This window comes from Mobula birostris, chromosome 1, assembly GCF_030028105.1.
Source record: "Mobula birostris isolate sMobBir1 chromosome 1, sMobBir1.hap1, whole genome shotgun sequence".
Classification (NCBI taxonomy): domain Eukaryota; kingdom Metazoa; phylum Chordata; class Chondrichthyes; order Myliobatiformes; family Myliobatidae; genus Mobula; species Mobula birostris.
The window spans coordinates 176,309,865-176,335,094 of record NC_092370.1 but is presented as its reverse complement, the minus strand read 5'-3'; the positions used below and the strand labels follow the sequence as shown (position 1 = coordinate 176,335,094).

Sequence of the window (25,230 nt, the reverse complement as noted above, 5' to 3'; positions counted from 1 at the left end):
CTTGCAGATACAGATAACAAAGCCCTGGCAATGGCTGCAGTGCATACTGTGGATAGTGTAAAATGCAGTAAAGGCACTGAGAGTGGGGATTTAAATAAAATTGATAGGGTGCCAACAGCTGCAGATGTGTCCTCCCAGACAAGCAGAGTACACTCTGAAACCTACCTGATCTTCATTTGTAAGTAAGAAGATTTAGTAATTTGTCTCAAGATATAAAACCTGCTGTAGAGCTGCAGTACAGCAGTGATTTTATGTATTGTACTGTACTGCTGCAACAACAAAAGGAACCAAATTTCATGGCATACTGTATGTGAGTGAAGACAAACCTGATTCTGATATGAGTCTCTATTGCGGACTGAGAGTATTAAGGGGTCAAGAAGAGAGGAATCATGGTTGGGAAATGGGGAGTGGAGAGGGGAAGGAGCAGGATGCAACAGAAAAACATTCTGTAATGATCAATAAACCAATTGCTTTCAATCAAATAACCTTGCTTAGTGTCTCAGGGCTGGGTGTGTCTGCACACGCACCACTTCACCCCCTTCCTGCCTCTGGCATTCCTTCTCTTCCACCTGTCCCACACCCCTTCTGCGATGCTCCACCCTCACCATTCCCAACGTCCCTTAACAAACTCACTCTCTGCTCCACGTTGACGAAGATGCTGTAAAAGTCTTAAGCACCCTAGCTACTGTATATAAATGTGCCTATGTGCCTAACTACAGTATTTTTGCACAGTACTGTATTTATTGAACCAGAAATTTTGCTGTTTAATGTGGTTCCTGGAGGAGACCTTTGTTTAAAATATCAACTTTTGACAAGATTCCAAATGATTGACTGAACAAAACAGTAAGAACTCACGTGATCTAAGTTTAAGTTGCAAACTGAATCAAAACTCAAGTAAGTGACACGAAGCTTGGTCATGGTTGCTGATTGTTTTTGTGATTCAATTCAGCTGGGCTCAGTATTCAGCCCATATGTTTTTGCAATATATAGCAATGGTATAGATGAAAATATAGATCTATAAAATCTATAGAGGATACAAAAATAGCCAACATTGAGTAAGAAAGCTTTAAAATACAAGTAAATATAAATAGTCTGGTCAGTTGTGCTAAAAATGAAAGGCAACTGGAATTTAATACAGAGAATAAAGCATTTGGAGAGCTAAAACAGAGGAAAGAAATATATAATAAATGGAAGGATACTGGTTGAGAAAGAACCAAAGAATTGTGGAACACATGTCCACGATGGATAGAGTGCAAAGGGAATTTACAAACAAAATGTTGTCAGATCTTGAAATTTTCAGCCATAGTGCAAGATTAGAAAAAAACTAGGATTGTTTTCTTTAAAATAGATGAGACTGGTGGGAAATTTAATTGGGGGGGGGGGGAAGACTTGAGGATCCTAGATAGTATAAATAGGAAATGCAATAGCAGGATGGCCAAAATCCAGGAGTAAAGTTTTAAAAGTAATTGCTAGAAGGCATATGAAGAAAAATATTTTCATCAAACGCATGGGAACTGTTAGAAATCCATTACCTGAAAGTGTGCTGGTTCTAGTAAAGTTCACCACATTCATAATGTACTTGGATGTGTGCTTGAAGAACCATGACCTGCAGACCTTTAGACCTATTACTGGGATCAATACCTTTTTCAACCAGCACTTGTTTTGGAGGGAGCAATCTCCTTTGTGTTGTAATTTTCTATAGCAGATTTTCCAGATATCATTCAACAAATTATTTCATTTTGAAAGCTATATTCCAATACATTATAAACAAAGTCACTTTATTTGCTGCAACTCGACAAGACTGGTTCTGCAAGAATGAGCAATATTCCAATAGATCCCAGGTTTTGTATACTCACAAAAGAAGGAAGCATGCACACAAGAGAAAGCACCATATACAAAAACATGCTGCAAGCAGTCCATAGTGGAATAATATCGGCATACAGGCAGCACATTTATGTGGACAAGTGCACAATGTCAGGGCTGTACATAAATCAACTGTATGTTTTGTGCAAGCACCACACACATGCTGCAAGCAGGCTGCATTTTCAGTGCGAGTGATATACCTGAGTAGGTTGTACACTTCCAGCAAGCATCATATACAGGCAAACTGCACCAGTGGTACCAGCACTCTTCACCAGCAGCCTGCACATTCACTGCCAACTCTGTACTCGAAGGCCACAGGTTACTCTGAAAAGGTTGCACACCCATTACCAGCACTGTACATGGCACACTTTCATTGCAATGCCAACTCCATACACAGGCAAGATGCCTATTTGATACCAACACTGTAAGAGGGCATGCTGTGCAACACTGAACATAAGCAAGTTGCACAGTCAGTGCAGTAAACGTAGTCGGAGTTATAGGTGGGGAGGTAGGGGAAAGTGTTTGGAAGTTAAAGTCAAATATAGCAGAAAAAGTAAGTAGATTTCAGCTATCCCATTATTAACTGGGTCTGCCTTGATGTGAAAGAGTGAGCAGAGTTTCTAAAATGCATCCAGGAGAGCTTTCAGAGATAGAAAAGTCAAGTTTATTGTCATTTAACTACATACGTGTATATGAGGTATACAATGCATACAGAAATGTCACAACGTTTCTTCGAACCAGGGTGTAAAGCGCGGAACACACGATAACTTATGAGGTAACGATAAAATCTACAGATGAATCTCACATAAATAACAAACTAAAGTGTATTAATATTAAATATTGTAAGGTACGGAACATATTAACCAGTAGCTCTTCTAATACGATGAGGCCGGGAGTTTAGAAGCCTAATGGCCTGGGGAAGAAACTGTTTCTCATCCCGACCGTTCTTGTTTTTATGCATCGTAGTCTCCTGTCTGGTGGTAGAAAGTCAAAGAGGATGCTGGATGAATGGGCGGGATTCTTAATAATTTTAAGGACAGTGCGTATGCAGCGCTCCTGATAAATGTCCCCAGTGGATGGTAGTGAGACCACTACAGTATCCTCTCAGCCATTTTCATAGCCCATACCCGATGGAGATGCAACTTGTCAGATGCTCTCAATGGTGCTCCTGTAAAACGTAGTTAGGATGGGGGGGGGGGGAAGAGTCTTGTTTGCCTCAGCCTTCTTACGCGGGGAAGTGATATGAAGGGACCACGTGAGGTCATCCGTGATGTGAACTCCCAGGAACTTGGGGTACTTAACTCTGTCTACGTAGAAGCCATGTATTCGCAGAGGGGAATGGTTTTTCTGCACCTTCCTGAAGTCCGCAATGATTTCCTTTGTCCTGACCACGTTCAGGCTTAAGCTGTTCTTCTCACACCAATCCACCAGCCGTTCCACTTCCTCTCTATGCTCTGGTTTGTCATTGTTCTTGATAAGGCCATCCACTGTTGTGTCATCGCAAACTTGATGACACGGTTTTAACTAGATCCTGCGACACAGCAGCGGGCTGAGCACACAGCCTTAGGAGCGCAAGTGCTCAGCGTAAAGGGGCAGTACTCAACGAATCTCAGAGAATATAGCCAAAGTCGAGTTTATTGCTTTGTGCCTAAGTACATGAATGCACGGGCACTGACTTGCAGAGGCATCACAAGCACATAGCTTCATATAAACATCATTCACGAGAAACGCATAAATTATACCATTTTTTCCAAGGGAAAAAAAACAAAAGAGAACACACTAAGTCCATTTTAGTGCAAAGTTATCACAGTTGCCATAGTTTTTGTCTCCGGCCAGATGATTTAAGTGTCCGTGTAAATATAAGAAAATGGGAGCAGTAGTAGCAGAATCAGGATTTAGCCCCTCAAGCCTACCCCACCAGAACACAGGAAAACCGGCATACTGCAAGCTCTAAACACAAATAGACTATCTAGTACTCTAAACCTAATATTCTCTGCAATACATGGACAGACTTCTCATGCCTTGATATTGCTGTTCTAGGTCAAACTGCGCAGGCTCTACTAGCTCCATGTACCAACTGCCGTTCCTCTGTCCCTGAATCCCACCGAGTCTCAGGCACCGCACTCGGGCATTTATTTAGGCAGCCTCTGGGGCGTCCATAGCAACGGCTCTGTGGGGAGCGTTGAAGCAGGTGAATGGGCCCCGCATCGCCTTCCTAACTGATGGAATCATCCCTTAAACTGTCAGTGACCTGGCCCCAAAGTCAAGAGTGGACTAAGAATGAAAACATTTTACCAGACGATCGAAAATAGATTGAAAGAAGTTGAGCTCTCGCTGCTAATGGATGCCCAGGGTCCCGGATGTGGTTGCTATTCAAACCAAAGGCAACTTTATTTATAGGTTTTGAACATTGTTGTTCTGATGTCGCTGTTGCATAATTCCTATAGACTGCAACAGACATGGTTATCATTGCTGCTGCCGACAAGCTCGCCACTGTCTGCTAGATCAGGGCAGTTGGCATTTAAGGAGAAACTAGATATGCATTAGAGGAGAAAGTACAGGGTTCTTTGATTGCGATGTGAAGTCTGAAGAAGGAACATGAATGCCAAATGCTTTTCCTCCACTGTATGTTCTGTGAGATTCCATATGATTCAGCTAAATATTTGCAGCAACCTTATGAAATATAATAATGCTGCGAATTTGACAGCGTGCCAGACAAGTTTTTCACTCTATCTCGATGCATGTGACAATAATGTAATTCCGATCCTCTGCAGCAGCCAGAGATATACAAGAAACTGGCCCATATGTAATGCGCATTTCTTTAAAATAGCAAAACTGGAGATTCTTTCCTGATAGTAGATCCACTGTTTGTTAAGAAAATAAAAACTGAAAGGCCTGTATTTATATAGCACTCCTTACAATTATTTCAGAGCATACCAAAGTGCGTTACAACCAATAATTTAAAGCAGTGCTACTGTTGCGATTCAGGAAAAACCGAGTGTGCTTATTAAATACAGAGTGTGGCCCAGGAGCAGTCAGGAATCATTAAACAGTTTTATATTAAGATTCTTGATTTCTAAAACAAAGTCTTTATTTTCAGACATTTCTATTTTACATCCTTAAGACTTTGTAACCACCCTAATCCAACCCGATGTTCGGCATCGGATGGGAGCCAATAGGAAACTTTGCCATATTAAGTATTTTGGCGCTTGCATTGTGCTTCTATTAACAGCGGGAATAATTTAGACCTGAACAGGATGAACTTCCACACTAAAAAAGGGGATTACTCACGCTACATATCTCTTACACTTAGGGTGGTATATCAGTTAATGCTGCTATCAGACAGCTGCAGGGACCTGTGCTTGCCTCTATCATTGCAGACTGTCTCTGTAAAGGGTGCACTTTCCATCCTTGACAGCGTATGTTTTCAAGAAACTATGCAAAAAGGTCCATTGACTAAGTAAATTATTGCCTAATGAAGGTAAGTGATAAAAATAAATCTAAGGAGGTATGTTGGGCATGTGAGAGGGGAAGCAAGTTGCAAAGGTGCACAGAAACAGTAAGTAGGATTGACAGGATTGCCCTTCTGAGAGTCAACAGGGATCTCATTGCTAAATATCTTCTTTCTATTAAATTACATACAAGATATTATACAATATTTGATTAACTGAAGTATCATCTTGCAAAATCAACCACCATCATACTTCTTATCTTGTTACAAAACAGAAACAGGAAATTATTTAACTGGTACTATAATCAGACATGAAAGGTTTCATGGGAGATATTATGGTACAATTTTTTTATTTTTTGAGTGTAATTTCCTTCTTATTAACAATAACAACAATAAATCAAAGAGTTGTAAGAGAAATTGAGATTTTATTATACTAAATTTCCTGCATTTAATATAGATTGGTCTCCAACTTACCACCTTACATTCCACTGAAACTGATTAAATTTTAATTCAAAACAAATGATTTCTTCACTAAGTATGTGTTAAAAGAAATAGTTCACTCAAACAATCACCGAGAAAAAAAATTAAATAAGAAGCCCCCAGATTTCCTCCAGATCTTGAGTCTGTGTATAGTTTTCACATCCTTTCTGTCACTGCAAGGCTCTGCCAATATCCCAAAACCAAATTGGTTGGTAGATTAATTGACCACTGTAAGTTTCCTTAGTTCATAGATAGAATCTGGGGGAGTTGAGAAGAATGTGGGGAGACTAAAGATATTATTCATGTAGTCATATTTTCAGTAGTTTCAACATAATTATGATAGGGGTGGCCCTTGGGCTGAGATTCTAAATTGGAGAAAGGCCAGTTCTGATGGCATCAGAAAAGAGCTGGCAGGTGTGGAATGAAATAGGCAAAGGGCCACATGGTAAGTGTGAGGTCTTCAAAAGTGAAATACTGAGTACAGAATTTGTATGCTCCTATTAAAATAAAAAGCAAGACTAACAGATTTATGGAACCTTGTTTTTTTTTTGAGAGATATTAAGGACCTGGTTAAGAAGAAAAATTAGGCACATTTCAAGTAGAGGCAGTCCAGATCCTATGAGACACTTGGGAATATACGAAATGCAAGAGAACACAGAAGAGAAATCATGACATAACGTTGCAGCCAAGGTGAAAGAGAATCCCTATCATTATGTTCATCTATGCATAGATCCAAAACAGAGACAGGGGAGTTTTTTTTTTTTTTTGCAGTCTATTTACTTAGGAAACATGCACAGGGTCTACAGAACAGAGGCAAAATAAAGTAGTAAAGGTTATAGACCATATCCAGATTACGGAAAAGATGCTTGCTACCTTGAGCCAAGTTAGGGTAGATAAATCCCCAGAGCCTGACAAGGTGTCCCCTTGGACCTTGCAGGAGGCTAATAAAGAAATTGCAGGGGCCCTAGATGAGATATTTAAAACATCCTTAGCCACAACAAGGTGCAGAGGACTGGAGGACAACAAATGTTCCATTGTTTAAGGAAGTCTCTAAGGATAAGCTGAAAGTTATAAGCCAGTGAGCCTGACATCAGTTATGAGTGAATCATTGAAATGTATTACAAAGGACAAGATATGTACTGTAACACACAAAGTTGCTTGAATTTCCAGCATCTGCAGAATTCCTCGTTTACAAAGATATATACTGTAAGTATTTTGATAGACAGGACATAACTAGGGGTAATCAACCAGGCTTTGTGTGTGGTAGGTCACATCTAACCATTCTTGTAGAGATTTTTGAGGAGGTTATGAGGAACAAAAGGCAATGGACGTTGTCTACATGGACTTTAGCAAAGTCCCACATGGAAAGTTGGTCCAAATGATTGACATTCAGGATGAAGTCATAAACTAGGCTCATGATTGGCTTAACAGGAGAATACAGAGAGGGATAGTAGATGGTTGCCTCTCTGACTGGAGCCCCGTAACTAGTAGTGTGCCGCAGGGATCAGTGCTGGGTCTGCTGTTGTTTGTCATCTCTATAAATTATTTAGGCGATAATGTGGTAAACTGGATAAGTAAATTTGTGGATGACACCAAGACTGGGGGAGTAGTGGAAGGCCATCAAAGCTTGCAGTGTGAGCTGAACCAGCAGGTAAAATAGGCTGAAAATTATAGATGGAATTTAATGCAGGCAAGTGTGAGGAGTTGCACTTTGGGAGGGAAAAACAGTAGGATTTACACAGTGAAGGGATCTGGGAATGCAGATCCATAATTCCCTGACAGTGACACCACCAGTAGATAGGGTTGCAAAAAGAGCTTTTGGCACATTGCCCTTCATAAATCAGACTACTAAGTACAGGAGCTGGGATGTTATGTTGAATTTTTATAAGACTTTAATGAAGGCAAACTTGGAGTATTGTGTGGAATTCTGGTACCTACTGGAAAGATATCAATAAACCTGAAAGAACGTAGGGAAAACTTACAGGGCTGTTTTAGTATCATTGATTTACAGAGTCATACAGCATGGAAATGAGCCCTTTGGCCCAACTAGTCAGTGCTGACCAAGTTCATTATCAATCCACATACCTGCCCAACCACCTTTTAAATGTTAATGTACCTGCCTCAACCACTTCCCATGGCAGCTTGTTCTATATACTGACCACACTCAGGTCCCACTAAAGCTCTTAAACTTACATATGTCCTTAAGTGTTGCTAGGGCTTGAGGATTTGAGTTATAGAGAAAGGTTCAATAGCAATGCACACAAAAGTGCTGGAGGAACACAGCAGGCCAGGCAGCATCTATGGAAAAGAGTAAACAGTCAATATTTTGGGCTGAGACCCTTCATCAGGACTGGAAAGAAAGGGGAGAAGTCTGAGTAAGAATGTAGGGGGAGGGGAGGAAGTACAGGATGGCAGGTGATAGGTGAAACCGTGACTGGGGAGAGGGTAAAGTAAAGAGCTGGGAAGTTGATTCGTGAAAAAAATAAAGGGCTGGAGAAGAGAGAATCTGATAGGAGCAGACAGAACACCATGGAAGAAAGAGAAGAGGGAGGAACACCAGAGGGAGGTGATGGGCAAGTAAAGAGACAAGGTGAGAGAGGGAAACAAATGGGGAATGGTGAAGGGGGGGGACCAATTACTGCAAGTTCGAGAAATCGATGTTCATGCCATCAGGTTGGAGGCTAACCAGCTGGAATATAAAGTGTTGCTCCTCCAGTCAATCCTCCAGATTGACAGTCAGTATGGACGTGGTGGGCTGAAGTGATCATTGCCATGATGAATCATTCTTTTACTCTATACCTATAAAGTTTTCAAAGTATTAAGAAAAAATACATTCTTATTCAAATCATCTATCAAATGTTTATTGTAGCACAGGACTACAACAAAAAAATGATGGGAGTTGACAGTTGACTCACCAGCTAAAACAGGAGAAAGAAAGTAATTGCAACAGCATTAACAAGCAGGAGAGGCAACTGGAGCTAAAACCTGCTAGAATTAAAATAAATTTTCTGTAGTTCGTGCAACATCTGTGGAATAAGAAACAGTTACTGTTTCAGATCTGAGACTCTTCGTCAAAAGTTGGAAAAGGAGAAAAAATAGTTTTAAGCTGCTAAGAAGGTGAGGAAGGATGGGAAGAATAAAGAAATATCTTAGATAGGAAAGGCCAAATGACATGAACCTATTATACTTCTTTTCCTGTGCTGCGTTGCAAATAGCAGTGCTATGGGGTAGGCCCTGTAGACCAAACTACACAAATCAAAAGAGAAAAACTGAGCTAAAATTATGACAGGCAGAATCTGTCAGTTAAGATACAGATAGAAAAAAAGTCAATTATGTATAATTGGAGAATTTTATATTGAGTTCAGAGTACTGCATCATGCCAGGACAGAAGACATGGTAGTATTCCTAAGCCTGCGACCACTGCTTGGTTAGAGTTGTCATAACGGGGATGCTGGTGGCGGACCCAAATGCAACACACAGACACTGAAGTACTAGGAACAGGACTCAGAGTGTCAAGAAAGCAAAGGAAGTGGGGAAGAAAGGATGCTGGACATTGACACAGGCCCTGGATGAGACTAGGATGCAGGGCCTGGGCCAGGACATGGACAAGAAACACAGAACCCAGACAAGGAACTAGGAACAAGGAGCCTGGACTAGTGACACAGAACTCCAGAACCAGAGCCCGGACAAGGACCCAGAACCTGGGTCTTGGTGGGGACTCGGAACTAGGATGTTGGCAAGGACAGGACGTGGCTACAGAACAGGACATAAAACTCCTGCACAGGACAAGGCACATGGACAGGACGAGAACACATAGCCTTGACTTGGACAGAATGAGAGACTCCTGGACAGGACAAGGGAACCCCAGCACCGGGCTGGACGAGGTACTCCAGGGCTGGGTGAGGCACATGGACAGGATGAGAACACGATGCCTTGACTTGGTCTTGGGGAGGTGGGTAACCCAGAGCTTTGGTCCTGGGGAGGCCGGCAACCCAGAACACAGAGCCCGGACCACTCCTTGGGAACAGGACGTAGGGCCGGGTCTCATACACAGAATGCTGAACGCGATGAGACAGTTCTCAACACAAGGTAGCGGCAAACAGCCGGACCTACCTAGCAAAGGATTGGACACAGAGATAGTTCCCAACTCAAGGTAGTGGCAAACGGCCGAACCTACCTAGCGAATGCGAGGACACAAAGAGACAGTTCCAAACAACGAAAGACAGTTCCTTATCTAGTCACAGCAAGGCTCCAGTCTTGCTCCAGCAGTAGAACTTGACAGCAATACAGGCGAGGTTGCAGACAAGTCTTCAGGCCAAGGCTTCGGAAGGAAAAAGAAGGGAAGGGAACAGTCCAGCAACTGAAGCTGAACCCAGGAGCTGTTTATGTAGCCAGTTCAAAATGGTAATCATGTGCCTCAATTTAGGCGCACAACAGGACAGGGGAAAACTGGAAAACCTGGAATAAGGAACGATGGACTGGACCGTGAACTGGAATGCAGACTTCGCGGGCCGGACCATGACAAGAGTGGGAGTGGGATATTAAATTAAAGAAGCAAGCAATCCTGTGCAGGTTCTTTGCAAAGAGATATCACAATCTCTGCAGTTCAATAAAGAAGAAACCATATCAAGGCTGCCACTACATCTTTCATCCACTGTGCTTTAATTTGTCATTGGTCTTGAATGGGGCAATTTATAAAACATTCTTATGAAGCTTAAACAAAATCTACTGTCCTATCTTCAGTAACTTTTTCCTTGGTTAATGTTTTATTCTTTGTATCTTTATAAAGTATTTCAGTATTACCTTTTATGTTGCCTCCTGATCTTTCTTATAAATATAATTTACCATTTTTTCAGTTTTTCTTGCACTTTTTTGCAAATAAACATATTTCTGCTGTTATTACAAACAAGGAAAATAAACCTGATTCATTTTAAATGCAACTTTGCCATTCATTCGGCGAGTTCCACCTTTGGACATCTTTCCTTCACCTTTGTAGGTGTGTGTCTAGTCTGTACACATTCTTTTTACTCTCTTAAAATCCTCCAATTATTGACTTACTGTTTTGCCTGCCAGTCAACCTCAGCCAAATCCCAATTCAGCTCACTAAATATCTAAATTAATGATTGTTCAAGGAGACATTAGAAGCAGAGATTTTCCTTCAACTGGGCCACTATGAAGTCTTTGAGATGTGGATGTCCTTTTTTCCCTATTGCTAAAGGCAGTGAAAAACAGACGTGTTGGTTCTCCAAAGACAATAAAATAAATACAAGGTCCACAGCATAAATAATAAGCTGGACGTTTTTAAGACCTAAAAGCAATCATAATAAAGTATTTTAATTTGTGATCTTTGAAACGTAGCTACAAATCAAATACAACACAACCAGAGAAAAATGATACAGACTAAAAAAATATCCAAAGTGGAAACCAATAAAAAATTGTTAGTACACACTTCATATGTTTAAATTGGATTTTTCAATTAATGACAGGGAAACAGAGATCTAACATTCTGGCAGAACAAAAAGTCACTGTTCTTGTAATATTAGGTTAAAGTTATAATTTAGTTTGATACGTATTTAAAATCTTATGAAAATTTGCTGACCAGTGTACATTAAAGTGTAAAAAATATCATGTTTCTATTTCTAATTTTTTTGGGAAATACAGCTTGCAGATCACTGCCTAAAATCTGGCTGGATGCATTCTTCGAGGTAAGTAACAGTGACACATTCCAGAATTAAGTTACTGATTAATGCTATTGTAAATACAGTGCAATTGGGCAATTTAGTAAGTCAGCCTTTGCATGACATGATGATTTGAAAGTTAAGAAGCTCTCAAAAGCAGCACAAATCTTCAATAAGGAAAATATTATGATTCATTGCCCTTACGTCAGAAATTGATCGTTATAAAACTTAAGTTGATCAATCTATTCTCTTGCAAAAATACAGATAACTAGTAAAATATTGATCTGTTAAGAAAATCACAATGACTTAAGTAAGTTTCAATACTTAAAGCACAATTTTTTTCTGTTTATCTTAAAGCAACAAAGTTGAAATGCAATCAATAGGCCTTGGTCCAACAAGATTATTTGAGAGGCATCGTTTTATTTCTAAGCAGTTTTTGTTATTGAAATTTAATATTTGCCTCCACTTTGGCAATTTACATCCTTTCTTATGCTGGCGTTGGTCACTTTAAACTTCTTGTAGGTTTCTTCCTTCTTAAGTGAATATTTTTCCTCAGAATAAAACTAATTGAAAAATTTGCATTAGAACATTAAACAGAATTTATGTGACAAGAATAGAAATTAAACTTCTTCGAACACCTTTACTTCCTTCAAGCAGAATCAACTGTAATCAGTATGTAAACGGGAAGAATTCACACGCATTCTGCAGTTTACCTTCAGAACAAACTTCTCTTTATTACAAGCTGTTGTCAGCAGGAAAGTCACTCATATTGGAACAAATGCAATCCAAAGTTTTCATTATTTTTATACTTCTTATATACTTCCTCCCCTCATCCGCCGCCATCCCAACCTGGCACGTGCTCTGTATACCATAGTGTGACATAACCCCTTTGCAGTGTCAAGCTTCAGTGCCTATGTGGTAGTGAGCTTTCTAGTTTCAGTGCTTTGTGTACTACGTGAGTGTAAGCAGTTCTACTTTTACTTAATATGTACAAAGGCAAGATGCTATCCTGGAGTTTATGGGATTGTTTTTAGGTTGGCAACCAGGCACATTTACTACAGTTGACTTTAACCTGCAGTTCATGACTTGGTCTGGTTTGAACCTGCTGCAGACTTTAACTGCCTGGTACTACCCCTGTAGTGTACTCCCTTATCTCTCTACTACATAATCAATCCCCTTCTATCTCGCTGCTGTGCCACAGAACCAAAAAAAAATCACTATTCCATACTTCACAGCACATATTGGATTGGAAGCTCTGTTGTCTGGACTTGGCACACACTTACCCTTGGGCCACACTCTCTCACCCAGCATAGTCCTTGGCACCGTCTTCTGTGGGAGGCCATAATCCAGCTGGATGCTGTGATACAGCAAAACTCAAGATGCCATGATAGCTTTGCCTCCAGTATGTCTTTGAAAGTTGGTGAAGCCCCATCCCAGACTCACCACCTATCAGTGAGATTCAATGTTGATGGATTTCCCTAATGTCACAAATACTCTACTATACCTAGGCATGATTAAACACCTACAATTAAAAAATAAAGTTGCTTAAATATGAAGACGCTGGTAGGTGCACACACATAATAATTAAATTAACTGAACTGAATCAAAGAAAATGATCACCTTACCATCTGCAGACAGGAATATACACCCAAAAATTTTAATGTGGCTGCTGTTCTTTCTCCAGGCTCAGAGGGAAAATGTTTCTGGGCTGAGGATCTGAGAAACATATCTTCACAGGTATTATCCAGGTATCCAGGATTTGGGACCAGCATTGTGGAAGGCTGCACTCCAGTTTGCCCTTGAGATTTCCAGGTTTCTGCCCAACTGTGCACTCAGATCTGCCAGCTTTAAGCAGATGAACTGCCCCATTATTTCATTAGAATGATGATGGAATTTCTTTAGCATTAATGCATATATTGACAAACAGAATGTTTTCAAGCAATAACAAGCAATAATCCCTATGTTAAAATTCAATAAAATAATTTTTTAAATGGACTTGTCAAAAGTAACGTAAAATTTGCATACTGTTTCCCAAACACTGCCCCTCCCAACCCTCCCCAAACACACCTAGTAAATTTATCTGTAATTATTAAAATGTAATTATTTTAATAAACCAATCCATTCTGTAAACAACAGGAATTCTGCAGATGCTGGAAATTCAAGCAACACACATCAAAGTTGCTGGTGAACGCAGCAGGCCAGGCAGCATCTCTCGGAAGAGGTGCAGTCGACGTTTCAGGCCGAGACCCTTCGTCAGGACTAACTGAAGGAAGAGTGAGTAAGGGATTTGAAAGTTGGAGGGGGAGGGGGAGATCCAAAATGATAGGAGAAGACAGGAGGGGGAGGGATGGAGCCAAGAGCTGGACAGGTCATTGGCAAAAGGGGATACGAGAGGATCATGGGACAGGAGGTCCAGGAAGAAAGACAAGGGGGGGGGAACCCAGAGGATGGGCAAGAGGTATATTCAGAGGGACAGAGGGAGAAAAAGGAGAGTGAGATAAAGAATGTGTGCATAAAAATAAGTAACAGATGGAGTACGAGGGGGAGGTGGGGCCTTAGCGGAAGTTAGAGAAGTCGATGTTCATGCCATCAGGTTGGAGGCTACCCAGACGGAATATAAGGTGTTGTTCCTCCAACCTGAGTGTGGCTTCATCTTTACAGTAGAGGAGGCCGTGGATAGACATGTCAGAATGGGAATGGGATATGGAATTAAAGTGTGTGGCCACTGGGAGATCCTGCTTTCTCTGGCGGACAGAGTGTAGATGTTCAGCAAAGCGGTCTCCCAGTCTGCGTCGGGTCTCGCCAATATATAAAAGGCCACATCGGGAGCACCAGACGCAGTATATCACCCCAGTTGACTCACAGGTGAAGTGTTGCCTCACTTGGAAGGACTGTTTGGGGCCCTGAATGGTGGTAAGGGAGGAAGTGTAAGGGCATGTGTAGCACTTGTTCCGCTTACACGGATAAGTGCCAGGAGGGAGATCAGTGGGGAGGGATGGGGGGGACGAATGGACAAGGGAGTTGCGTAGGGAGCGATCCCTGCAGAATGCAGAGAGAGGGGGGGCGGGAAAGATGTGCTTAGTGGTGGGATCCCGTTGGAGGTGGCGGAAGTTACGGAGAATAATATGTTGGACCCGGAGGCTGGCGGGGTGGTAGGTGAGGACCAGGGGAACCCTATTCCTAGTGGGGTGGCGGGAGGATGGAGTGAGAGCAGATGTACGTGAAATGGGGGAGATGCGTTTAAGAGCAGAGTTGATAGTGGAGGAAGGGAAGCCCCTTTCTTTAAAAAAGGAAGGCATCTCCCTCGTCCTAGAATGAAAAGCCTCATCCTGAGAGCAGATGCGGCGGAGACGGAGGAATTGCGAGAAGGGGATGGCGTTTTTGCAAGAGACAGGGTGAGAAGAGGAATAGTCCATAATAAGGTTAGGATTAGTGCGGAGGGAGTGGAGAGCAGAGCGTTCGGAAGGAGTGAGGTTGGAATGGGGACAAGGTGCGGTGAAGTCGAGACGGTTGATGTCCCGTCGGCAATTAGCGATAAGGAGATCCAGAGCAGTCAGAAGACCAGAGTGGGGTGTCCATGAAGAAGAGGAGGGTTGAAGACGGGAGAAGGGGTCATCGGTGGGGGTGGAAGAGTCCTTGCCGAAGAAGTAGGCTCGGAGCCGGAGAAAGAAAAGTTCCACATCATGGCGAACACGGAACTCGTTGAGGTGTGGGCGAAGGGGGACAAACGTGAGGCCGTTACTGAGAACACAGCGTTCTGCCTCCGACAGTTGAAGGTCGGAGGGGATGGTAAAGACCCAGCACGGATGAGAGCTGGGATCAGAGGGGGGAGGGGGGAGGCTGGGGGTGTCAATGGAGAGGGGAGGGTTGGGGTGAGAGGAAGATGGAGCCTCTGAGGGCCCAGGAGTTGACGGTGGGATCTGAAGAAGACGGGGCTGCGGATTGGTGGTGGGGGAAGTGGAGATGGGAGTCACAATAGCAGCACATAAAGACCCGGCTTGGAGTTCAAGGCTGGAGTCGCAGTTGGTGGTTGCGCAATCGCTGTGAAGGTGTCCATGGTCGTTGCTGGAGTCCGGGTTTTGAATATGCCCTGAGGTGTTGGAGCCGGCGAGATCAATGGCCGAGGCAATCCGAAATTCATGCCTGCTAGTTTCAGGGCCAGCAGGCTCTGGAGTCCGTAGATGTAGGATCTTGCGATCTTTGCCTAACATGGCAAAGTCAAAAAAACGGCGATTGCAGGCGTGAATCCGACGGAGGATGAAATAACGGGTAGGACCATTACAGACGGCGAAGAAAGTGTCCCGAAGGTGTGGAAGGGTCTGGGATAGGGACACCAAGTACCTCCATTCTGTTCAATTTTACATACTTATTAAAGAGCGGAGTTTGGAGTTCCATTCTGGCCTCATCTAAAAGGAGTCTGTCCATCACCCCTGTGGAATGCATGGGTGTTTTCCGGGTCATCTGGTTTCCTCCCGCAGTCCAAAGACATACAGGGTAGGTTAATTTGGTCATCATAAGTTGTCCTCTGGGTAGGTTCCAGTTAAATCACGGTTCTATGGGGTTGCAAGGCAGTGTAGCTCGAAGGGCAGGAAGGACATATTCTATGCTGTATCTCCAAGTTTTTCCCCCCCATATTTGGCATGCCAACAAAACAACCTGACCCAAAATTTCTGAAAAGTCAATGGAATTCTTATCCCAGCACGGACATAATGGACTAAAGAGCCTGTTTCTGTCCTGTGCAGCTCTATGATTCTAAAGCCACTTCCCACTGATGTTCTCCTGTGGTTATGATAAAGTTTTAGCCATTAGAATCCTACTACACTTCATAAAGGAACTCGACCTCTTCCTATTTCTTTCCAGTGTTCATAAAGCAATTTTCCCATAAAACCTTTTACAATCCCAACTTTTCCTCATTTGTATTTATCTTCCTTTTTTATCCACAAACTACATTTCCATTGTTTCATACTTCCTGTTTCGGGTGGAATGAATTCTGAATTGTCACAAGATTAGGAATTCCCAAATAAGAATAGAAACTGGACCTTTTCTTAAGCCGAAGTCTCAACAATGACTCAGATTGATATCGCATCTTTGATCTTTTCAAAGTGTCTCAAGTCACTTCACAGGTTCATGACCAACTTTTGCCTTTCCTGAGCACATTATTGATAAATAAAAATCATTAAAATATGCAGTCATATGGCTTAATAAACTTTGTTCAAGCCTGCAAGTCAATCGCTCCAAGGAATTGAAATAAAAATAAAATTGTTTTAACATTTAAAACACAATTAAACTACAAACAACTTTAACTATGGTGCACAAATTTTTTCCTTTATATTATTTTATAATAAAAGTAACAGCCACATAATGTTATGGGAGTGTTTATACACAGAGTAGTCAATCAAAATACACCTACCAAATAGACAAGCAACGAGTGATAGCATTTTTTTTTACTAATTGAAAGTAGTGAGCTGGTCAATGCAGTTCAAACTATTCTTTCTTTTTGGTCACATGAACAATAATATATGTACGTACCAGACAGAAACATCATACCATAGACCATTTTATGTGTGTTTTGGAAAGTGCAGAGAAAATATAAAGGTGTCATCTATAGAGTATCAGTGCAATTTGGGGTTTGATCATGTATTGGTTCTATTATTGGACCAGTAATCCAGAGACCTGGGTTCATTTTGCAGACTGTACAAGTTAAAATTCCATCTTGGCAGTTCAAGAATCAGAATTCAATTTCAAAAGAGATAGAGATTTTTAAAATATTTCAATAATTGTGACCATGAAACTTGCAGCTCCCACCTAACCCATGTGTGACCTCACTCCCAAATCACTAAGGTTAAGTTTTACCTGCACTCTGAGATCTCTCAAAATACATTGAGTTGTATCAAAGAGATAAAAATGCAATGCCCAGTGCCATATTATCAGGCCACACAGGAATGGCTAATAATTTTCAAACAAACTAGCAATGCCTTATTCCAACAGTACATTTTAAGGACTGATAAAATGGCTTGAGAAGTGATACTAATTAGTGGAAGAATCTCATCCTTCGGTTCCAGATGAAACTGAATTACTATAAAAGAGTGTGGCATTCTGGCTGAATTTGATACTGCAGTACAAGAATCTATAGGATGGCGATAAAGCGGGGCTGATGAAATCATCCAGAAAAACTGCTACTTTCACCTTCAGATTCAAGTCAAATACAGATGAATATCAATTTTAAGTAAGATTAAGCAATCCTATACAAAATAAGAAAATAAATAACTTCTCACTTTTGAATGTCAATGGATTAAAGTATTTCCCACTCACTCTTCCATGTCAAAATATGAACAATTTGCAATTCAGATGGTAAAACAAGGAAGTTCAAATGCAAATCCTTCTGATCATTGGCCACAGGAGCACTGCTAATTGAAGAATGAGTCTGTAGCTTGTACTTCATTTGCTTTAAAAATAGTTTGACATACAATATTGTGTAGGCAGTGCTATGTTACTGTGTGCTATAGAAACTGATAGGACTGTGTTTTCAAAACATTCTTCACTCTTGCTGGACTAAATCGAAGGACTAAGAATCCACTTTGGGAAAAATGCTGACTTTATTGTTCCTGCTAATCTTCCGCTCTGCTTTGAACTTTGGTTGCTTTTCAGCTGTCTGAATCAGTTCTTCTGGTGTGTTACCCAAGGGGGGCAAGAGCCTTTTCTTGCTGTTTCGTGTCTCGGAGAGCCACTGTGGAGGAAGTTCGAATGGGCCAAAGCCAAACTGCATTTCATACTTGTCGGAGACTGCATCTGAATCTGGAGGTGCTGCTGTTGCTCCTGGCACTGCACCCAGATCATTGTTAACGTGTGGAGTAACTTTGGTCTCTAAAGACTGCTCCAGCTCCAAACTAGCAGTAGGTATTTCTTTCTGCCTGCATTCACTAGATGCCAGCGACTTAATCTCATTTACGTCCTCCTCCTCCTCATCCGAAGGTTTGAAGATCTGCTGCTGTCCAATATGGAACATCTCAAGCAATTGACTGCCTGACCGAACCCCAGGCTCAAGGGTGGCATCGCTGAGGGCACCAGAGTTTATGATGTTCCGTCTACTGTACCTGCGATGGAGCTGAATCATGGTCCCCACTAAGCACTTCCGGACAGACTTATTGACAGTCAGGAAGAGTAATGGGTTAGTGAGCAGAGAAACTTTGGGCAACCAGATGGCCGTCAGCATCAAAAAGACAGAAATATCGGTGATATTAAAAATGATTCGATAAATCACAAAGACCACATAAGGAACACTGCAAACAATAAATACCAGCACCATAGAGAGCAGCATAGCATGTAGTTCAGCCTCCCGCTGGGAAACATACGGGATTGAAATCATGTTCTGTGGAGTTCGTAATGCAGCAATAATTACTTTCTTCTTCTGGCTGGCACTGAGAGCTCTGCGAATCAGAATCATCACCAAGAACACCATGGCTATTGGCAGTATCACGGTGGTGACATGATATACAATTACATAAGTCAGGTGTCCAAAAGAATGGTTCCATGAGCTGCTGCATGTAGACATGGCATAGATATCTGAAACACTAGTCACCGCAAAAACTGGAGCACTGGCTAATACTGCATGAATCCAGATGTAGATCACCAAGTCCCTGGACTTTGTATCAGAGATCTTCCTCTCTAAAGGATATAAGACAGAGTAGTACCTGTAATTAAAAAAAAGTGTGAATGCACAAGTCACCCTTGCTCACTCTCTCTACATTTAGAACATTACAGCACAGTACAGGCCATTCAGGCTACAAATTTAGTGGCATAAAATTCTTCCCAGATGCTTTCTTGATTATTTCGTGCTCATGAAATTTACTTTTATTAACTTTTCCTTATCCTAATTTTCTGCAGCATTATTTACTAATCCTGAGCTTTGTCCTAATTATTCTACAGAACTTTCATTACTTCCTCCCAGCTAGGTCTCTGAACTCATTTGCCTTGTGCTACTTGTTACTGTGACCTCTAAAATATTTTATTCTTATTCTGTGACTTGCGTGTCAACAAACCCACCAAACTAGATTCACCAGATCTGTTCTTTCAACATAACCCACCTTTTGGCAGTGATAATTTCTTTCTGTTCTTATTTCTAATCAAATTGGTTCCCTTCATTAAAAATAATACCAAACACAAATCCCTTTTGAAAATAAATCATTCAACTTGGTCTTTGAAAGTTTATCTTGAAATTCACTGAATTACTTATTTTGTGACATAAAGTAGGATTAACATTAAGCCATTTACCCTCTCAGGTATATCCAGGGGTTCCCAATCTTTTTTATGACATGGACCAATACTATTAAGCAAAGGGTCCACACTGGGAGCTGCGGCTTTAATGAAATCTTAATTCCACCCAAACAAATATCATTCTTTACAGTTCTAAAATGCCATGAGCCTTATAATCTCATAAAATCTTAATATAAATTGTCATCTTGATATCCCTCAAAAGTTTCATTTTGTATTCCCCTTTTTCATGTTTTACTACTCTTTTGCTTCTTTTGCTAGTGTTGTATCTTTCCTAGTTAGCTGTACTTCCATAATTAATTGAATGCCAAACCCTTCGCTTTAGTGTTAATTCTCTAACAACGATGGCTGTCATATTTGGTCAGGAGGTTTAAACTAAAGTGGCAGAGGGATGGAAACCTACTGGCGAGGCATGAGCAGTGGAAATTAGGATTGAGACAAAGTACAGGAAGGAGAAAAACTAAAGCCAAAGACAGAGCAATCAAGGATGAAAAATAAACAGGATTACAATGCAAAATAATACTAAAATGACCAAGAGAGTCAAAGCTAAAAGCTGTGTTCTTAATGTATAGAATGTTTGTAATAAAGTGGATGGATTAATAAAGCAAATGGATATGCAATAAATGGCTCTGAAATAACTGGGTTTATGGAGACATGAGAGCAGGAGGATCAAGGATGGGAACTGAATGTTTAGGAATATTCAATACTTAGGAAGGAAGGGCAAAAAGTAAAGGAGTTGGAATTGTGTCACTGATCAAAGAAAAGATTAATATAACAGTGAGAAAGAATATCAGTTCATATAATGTGGAATCTGTAAGGTTTGAGCTAAGAAATACAAAGGATAGAAAAAGTTAGTGGGAAATATATACCTTATAGACCCTAAAACAGTAGTGAAGTTATTAGGAGCAGCATTAAGCAAGAAATGTACATGCAATAAAAATACTACTGTAATCATGGATGGTTATAGATGTCATAGCTTCATTTCAGTTCATATTTCAGACCTAAGTAGCACCCCAATATAGTGGGGTAGGCTATTTAAGACTGAAATGAGGAGCAACGTTTTTGTCAAAAGAATGGCGAATCTGTGGAGCTCCCCACTACAGAAGGAAGTTGAGGCCTATCTGTTGAATATATCACAGAAGGAGTTAGATATAGTACTAAAGACGAAAGAGATCAAGCAAAATGTGGAGAAAACAGGAGAATGAATTTGGATAATTAGCCAAGATCATACTGAATGGTAAAGCAGGCCTGGATTGCTGAATGATTTATACCTTCTCTAACTTCCTTGTTTCTAATTTGCTTTTAGGAATACTACCTTGCTGTTACTCGGTCTTTTTTTCTGAGAACAATTTTGCATCATAAATCTTTGTCCAACAGCTTTCAATCATTCTCATGTTCCTTGCCAAAATCTTATCCTTGGCATTAATGTTATGTTCCCTCTTTTTAATCCTAATAATGATTTTGGATACATTATGTTATTGATGATGATTACTTTTTGGAAAATATTAATTAATGTCTGTCTCATTACCCATTAACAATAGTATGACCTGCCTTCTTGTTGGTCTGGACTATATTGCTGGCATATTTGTCCCCATTTTCTTGAAGTCCATCTATATCCAATACATATGCTGGTTACTGTTGTTAAGTCAATATGGCCATCATGCTTCAAAAAAAAAAGAATTATTCATTACTTTGAATTTAATAATAAACTGCCCAAGAGATTATTTTAGGACTACAATTAAAGTTAAACAGAGCATATTGTTTAAAAAATGAAGTTGTGCCAAGTTTGCACAGTTTTGGTGAGGCAATAAGTAGTTTTTTAACAAAGTCCAACTCATTAGCTGCAAATAACTACATACCAAATGCAAATTATTCATTTAAATTTGTTGCTTTCATTCTTGTGCTGATTCAATGTTCCTCTTCAAAATGTATATGAAAAGTGTTAAACAAAGGCTGAATTATGCCAAAACTGCAAGACACCATGATGGGAAAGCATGGTTAATCCTGTGGAAATGTGAAGATACATCAAGTCAGATCTGATTTTGACTCTCCAAGTGTAACCTCCGTGGAGACAGATTGGTTTTGATAGATAACTGTTGAATAGAGCCAATTATTTCAAATGATGGAAACGCTTCCTCAGCAATAAAAAGCATCATCAAAATAACTTCAGGATGACAACAAATGTGGTCTCTATATAACTTCAGAATATTTTAACTTTAGTTCTTAAACAAGAGGTCTGTTATACAAGCTGCTCTTGAACTGCATTAAAATACTCATATGTATGTAAAAATGTTCTCAGACTTACCATCAAACCATATATAAACAACACCTACATTAAAAACCTTCAAATTATTTAAAAGGAGCATTATTAGGAATGTTGTTCATTGCCACTAAAGTAAAGGTCCAAATAGGAAAGTAGCATTTATAATGAAAACGTCCTCTATATTAGACGACAATATTTTATGATCTTTGAACTCTTTATATTTGAACTCTTATCTCCCGAAAACCACCATGAAGACTGATGAGAACGTGGATCATTTGGAGAGGTTGGGTGGAAGCGAGCTGGAGAAATATGTGGATATGAGTAAGTAAGTGTGGGAAAATGAGATATAAAAGACCTAGGAGTTCCATCTTTTGTCAAAGGCGGCACTTGTTGAAATTTAAAACCCTTATTGTATTGAAGTAAGTAAATTGAAGTATTACTGAAGCATGTTGTAGAGAATTTAATTAAAACTCAGAAAATTGAAACTATAGCAACATAAGTAAAAGATAATATTCTCTTTTGCAGAAGGAAAGAAAAAAACATGGGACATTTTTATTGATAAGAAGTAAAGTGAGCTGAGGCTAGTTGTTTGACTTGCAACTGGATCAATTATCTGCGCAGGAAGCTCAAAACTGTAATGGGCCTTATCGATTTGCTGCTGACAGTCCGACATTTAAATGGAAGCATGTCCCATATGTCCCTACGAGTGTTGTGTATTTGGTAGTTTCCGAATGGCAGATGGTAAAGTATCTGAAACTATATTTCAGGTGGAGTCTACTTAGCAGTGAAGCATAGGCTCGCAGAAATTTCTAAACATTATGCTGGGTAATTTTCAGGGATCAGATCAGAACCAAATCAAATTTCTGGCTTCATGCACATCTAATGGTTTAAGCAAACTATAATTTGTATATGTGTACTTTCACTTGCCCAAGCTTTAAACCGTGAAATCCACCTCTAACCTGACCACCTCTCCAAGTGTGTCTCCTCATTTAAGATGTTCTTGAAAATGGTGTTTCCTTGACCAGTTTTTAACCATCTGTACTATTAATACTTAATGTACCCTTGTATATTTACCAGAGCTTTTCCAGCTATTCCGCTGGGTTTCTCTGCCTCTCTGGAGCATGCAGGACTCCTTCAATATGAAAATGATATCACCGGTTGTGATTTCAAAGTGCAAAGCTGGCCTTTACCTGTCTTGTGCTCTAGCTTTGCCTCTGGCCTAACAATATCTGAAATGCCCTCATTACAGCAGCAAGTGCAGGACGATAATTCTGGACTGGCATTCCTTACATTATAGAATGGTACAACACAATACAGGCCATTTGACCTGCAATGCCATGCCAACCTTTTATCCTATGCTAAAAGCAATCTAATGTTTCCTGCATAATCTTCAAATTTTCTTACATTTTTTTTGTTATAAACTCTGTATGACACTTTTTGAAATTATTTGACAGAAAGGGAACGGTTGTAGACACAGCTGCAATTCTTGGAAATCCTAAGTAATACAACCAAAATGCTGGAGGAACACAAGAAGTCAGGCAGCATCTATGGAGAGGAATAAACACTCAACATTTGAGGCTAAGACCCTTCATCGTCAACTGTTTATTTCTTCCCATAGACGCTATTTTTCTTACATCTATGTACCTACCTTAAGAGTCTCTTAGATGTCCCCTATATCTCTACCACCACCCCCGGCAGTACGTTCCACCCTCCCACCACTCACTGTGCAAAGAACCTACCTCGGACATTCTCCTATACTTTCTTCCAATCACTTTAAAATTATGCCCTCTCATATTAGCTATCTCCACCCTCGGAAAAAGGTGCTGTCTGCCAACACTATCAATCCCTCATCTTCTTATACACCACTAACATCTTTCACCCTCTTTCATTCCAAAGAGAAAAACCCAGATTGCTTAAACTTGCCTCATAAAACAAGCTCTCTAATCCCGGCAGCATCCTAGTAAATCTTCTCTATCCCCTCTCTAAAGTTTCCAACATCCTTTCCATAATGAGCTGAACAGAACTGAACACAATACTCCAAGTTTAATCTAACCAGAGTTTTATAAATCTGCAACATTCCCTTGCAGCTCTCAAACTCAATCCCCCCTGACTAATTAAGACCGACACACCATTTACCTTCTTAACCATCCTATCAAATTTTGTGGCAACTTTGAGAGATCTACAGACGTGGACCCTAAAATCCTGCTGTTCCTCCATACTGTTAAGAATCCTATCATTAACCCTGTACTCTGCCTTCAGGTTTGACTTTCTGAAGAATACTGTATCACAGTTTTCCATATTCAACTCCATCTGCCACTTACTTCTCACCCTAGCTTGCCTCCTATCAATGTCCCATTGTAACCTATGACAACCTTCTACATTGTCCGCAGCACCACTAACCTTCATGTCACCTGCAAACTTACTAACTCACCCTTGCACCTCCTCATCCAAGTTATTGATAAAAGTCATAAAGAGCAGGGATCCCAGAAAATATCCCTGTGCAACACCACTGGCCACTGGCCACCCGGCAGAACACGCTCCATCTGCAATCACCCTCTGCCTTCTGTGGGCAAGTCAATTCTAAATCCATACAGCCAAATTTCCCTGAATCTCATGACCCCTGCCTCTCTGAATGAGCCTACCATGGGGAACCTTGTCAAATGCCTTACAAAAATCCACATACACCACACCCACTGCCCTACCTCCATCAACTTGTTCTGTCATTCCCTCTGGGAATTCAATCAGGCTCATGAGGCACAACTTGCCCTTCACAAAGACATGCTGACTATCCCTAATTGGACTATGCTTCTCCAAATGCTTGTGAAAACTTTCTCTAAGAATCCTCACCAACAGCTTGCCCACCACTGATATAAGACTCATTAGTCTATAATTCACTAGATTATCCCTATTTTTTTGAACAAAGGAACAATATTTGCCACCTTCCAATCTTCTGGTACTACTCTTGTGGCCAGTGAAGACTCAGACATCATCACCAAAGGTGCAGCAATCTCTTCCTTCACTTCCTGTAGTAACCTGAGGTATATTCCATATGGCTCCAGGAACATACCTATCCTAATGCTTTTCAATAGTTCCAAGAAATCCTCTTTCTTAATGTCAACACGTTCCAGTATTTCAGCCTGTTTTATGCTATCCACACATTTGTGAATGTCCATCTCACTGGTAAATACTGAAGCAAAGTATTCATTAAGGACATCCCCTACTTA

At 40.6% G+C, this 25,230-nt stretch overlaps 2 protein-coding genes across 8 annotated transcripts in view; both read right to left on the bottom strand.

Annotated features, from left to right (window-relative positions):
* Positions 1 to 10,049, bottom strand: part of fsip1 (fibrous sheath interacting protein 1) — a 415,506-nt gene extending 405,457 nt beyond the window's left edge. For 6 of the 7 annotated variants that reach the window (XM_072277681.1, XM_072277875.1, XM_072277632.1 and 3 more), the window contains exon 1: positions 4,159 to 4,223. The gene's annotated coding sequence lies outside the window, so the exon portion shown is untranslated. Of the gene's footprint in view, positions 1 to 4,158; positions 4,224 to 9,971 lie in introns of those variants that run through there. The other variant, XM_072277637.1, reaches the window with a different exon arrangement.
* Positions 10,050 to 18,037: 7,988 nt separating this feature from the next.
* Positions 18,038 to 25,230, bottom strand: part of gpr176 (G protein-coupled receptor 176) — a 64,996-nt gene continuing 57,803 nt past the window's right edge. Inside the window, exon 3 of the mRNA XM_072277621.1 lies at positions 18,038 to 19,163. Within this exon, the coding sequence (XP_072133722.1) occupies positions 18,038 to 19,163 (1,126 nt within the window). The remainder of the gene's footprint in view (positions 19,164 to 25,230) is intronic.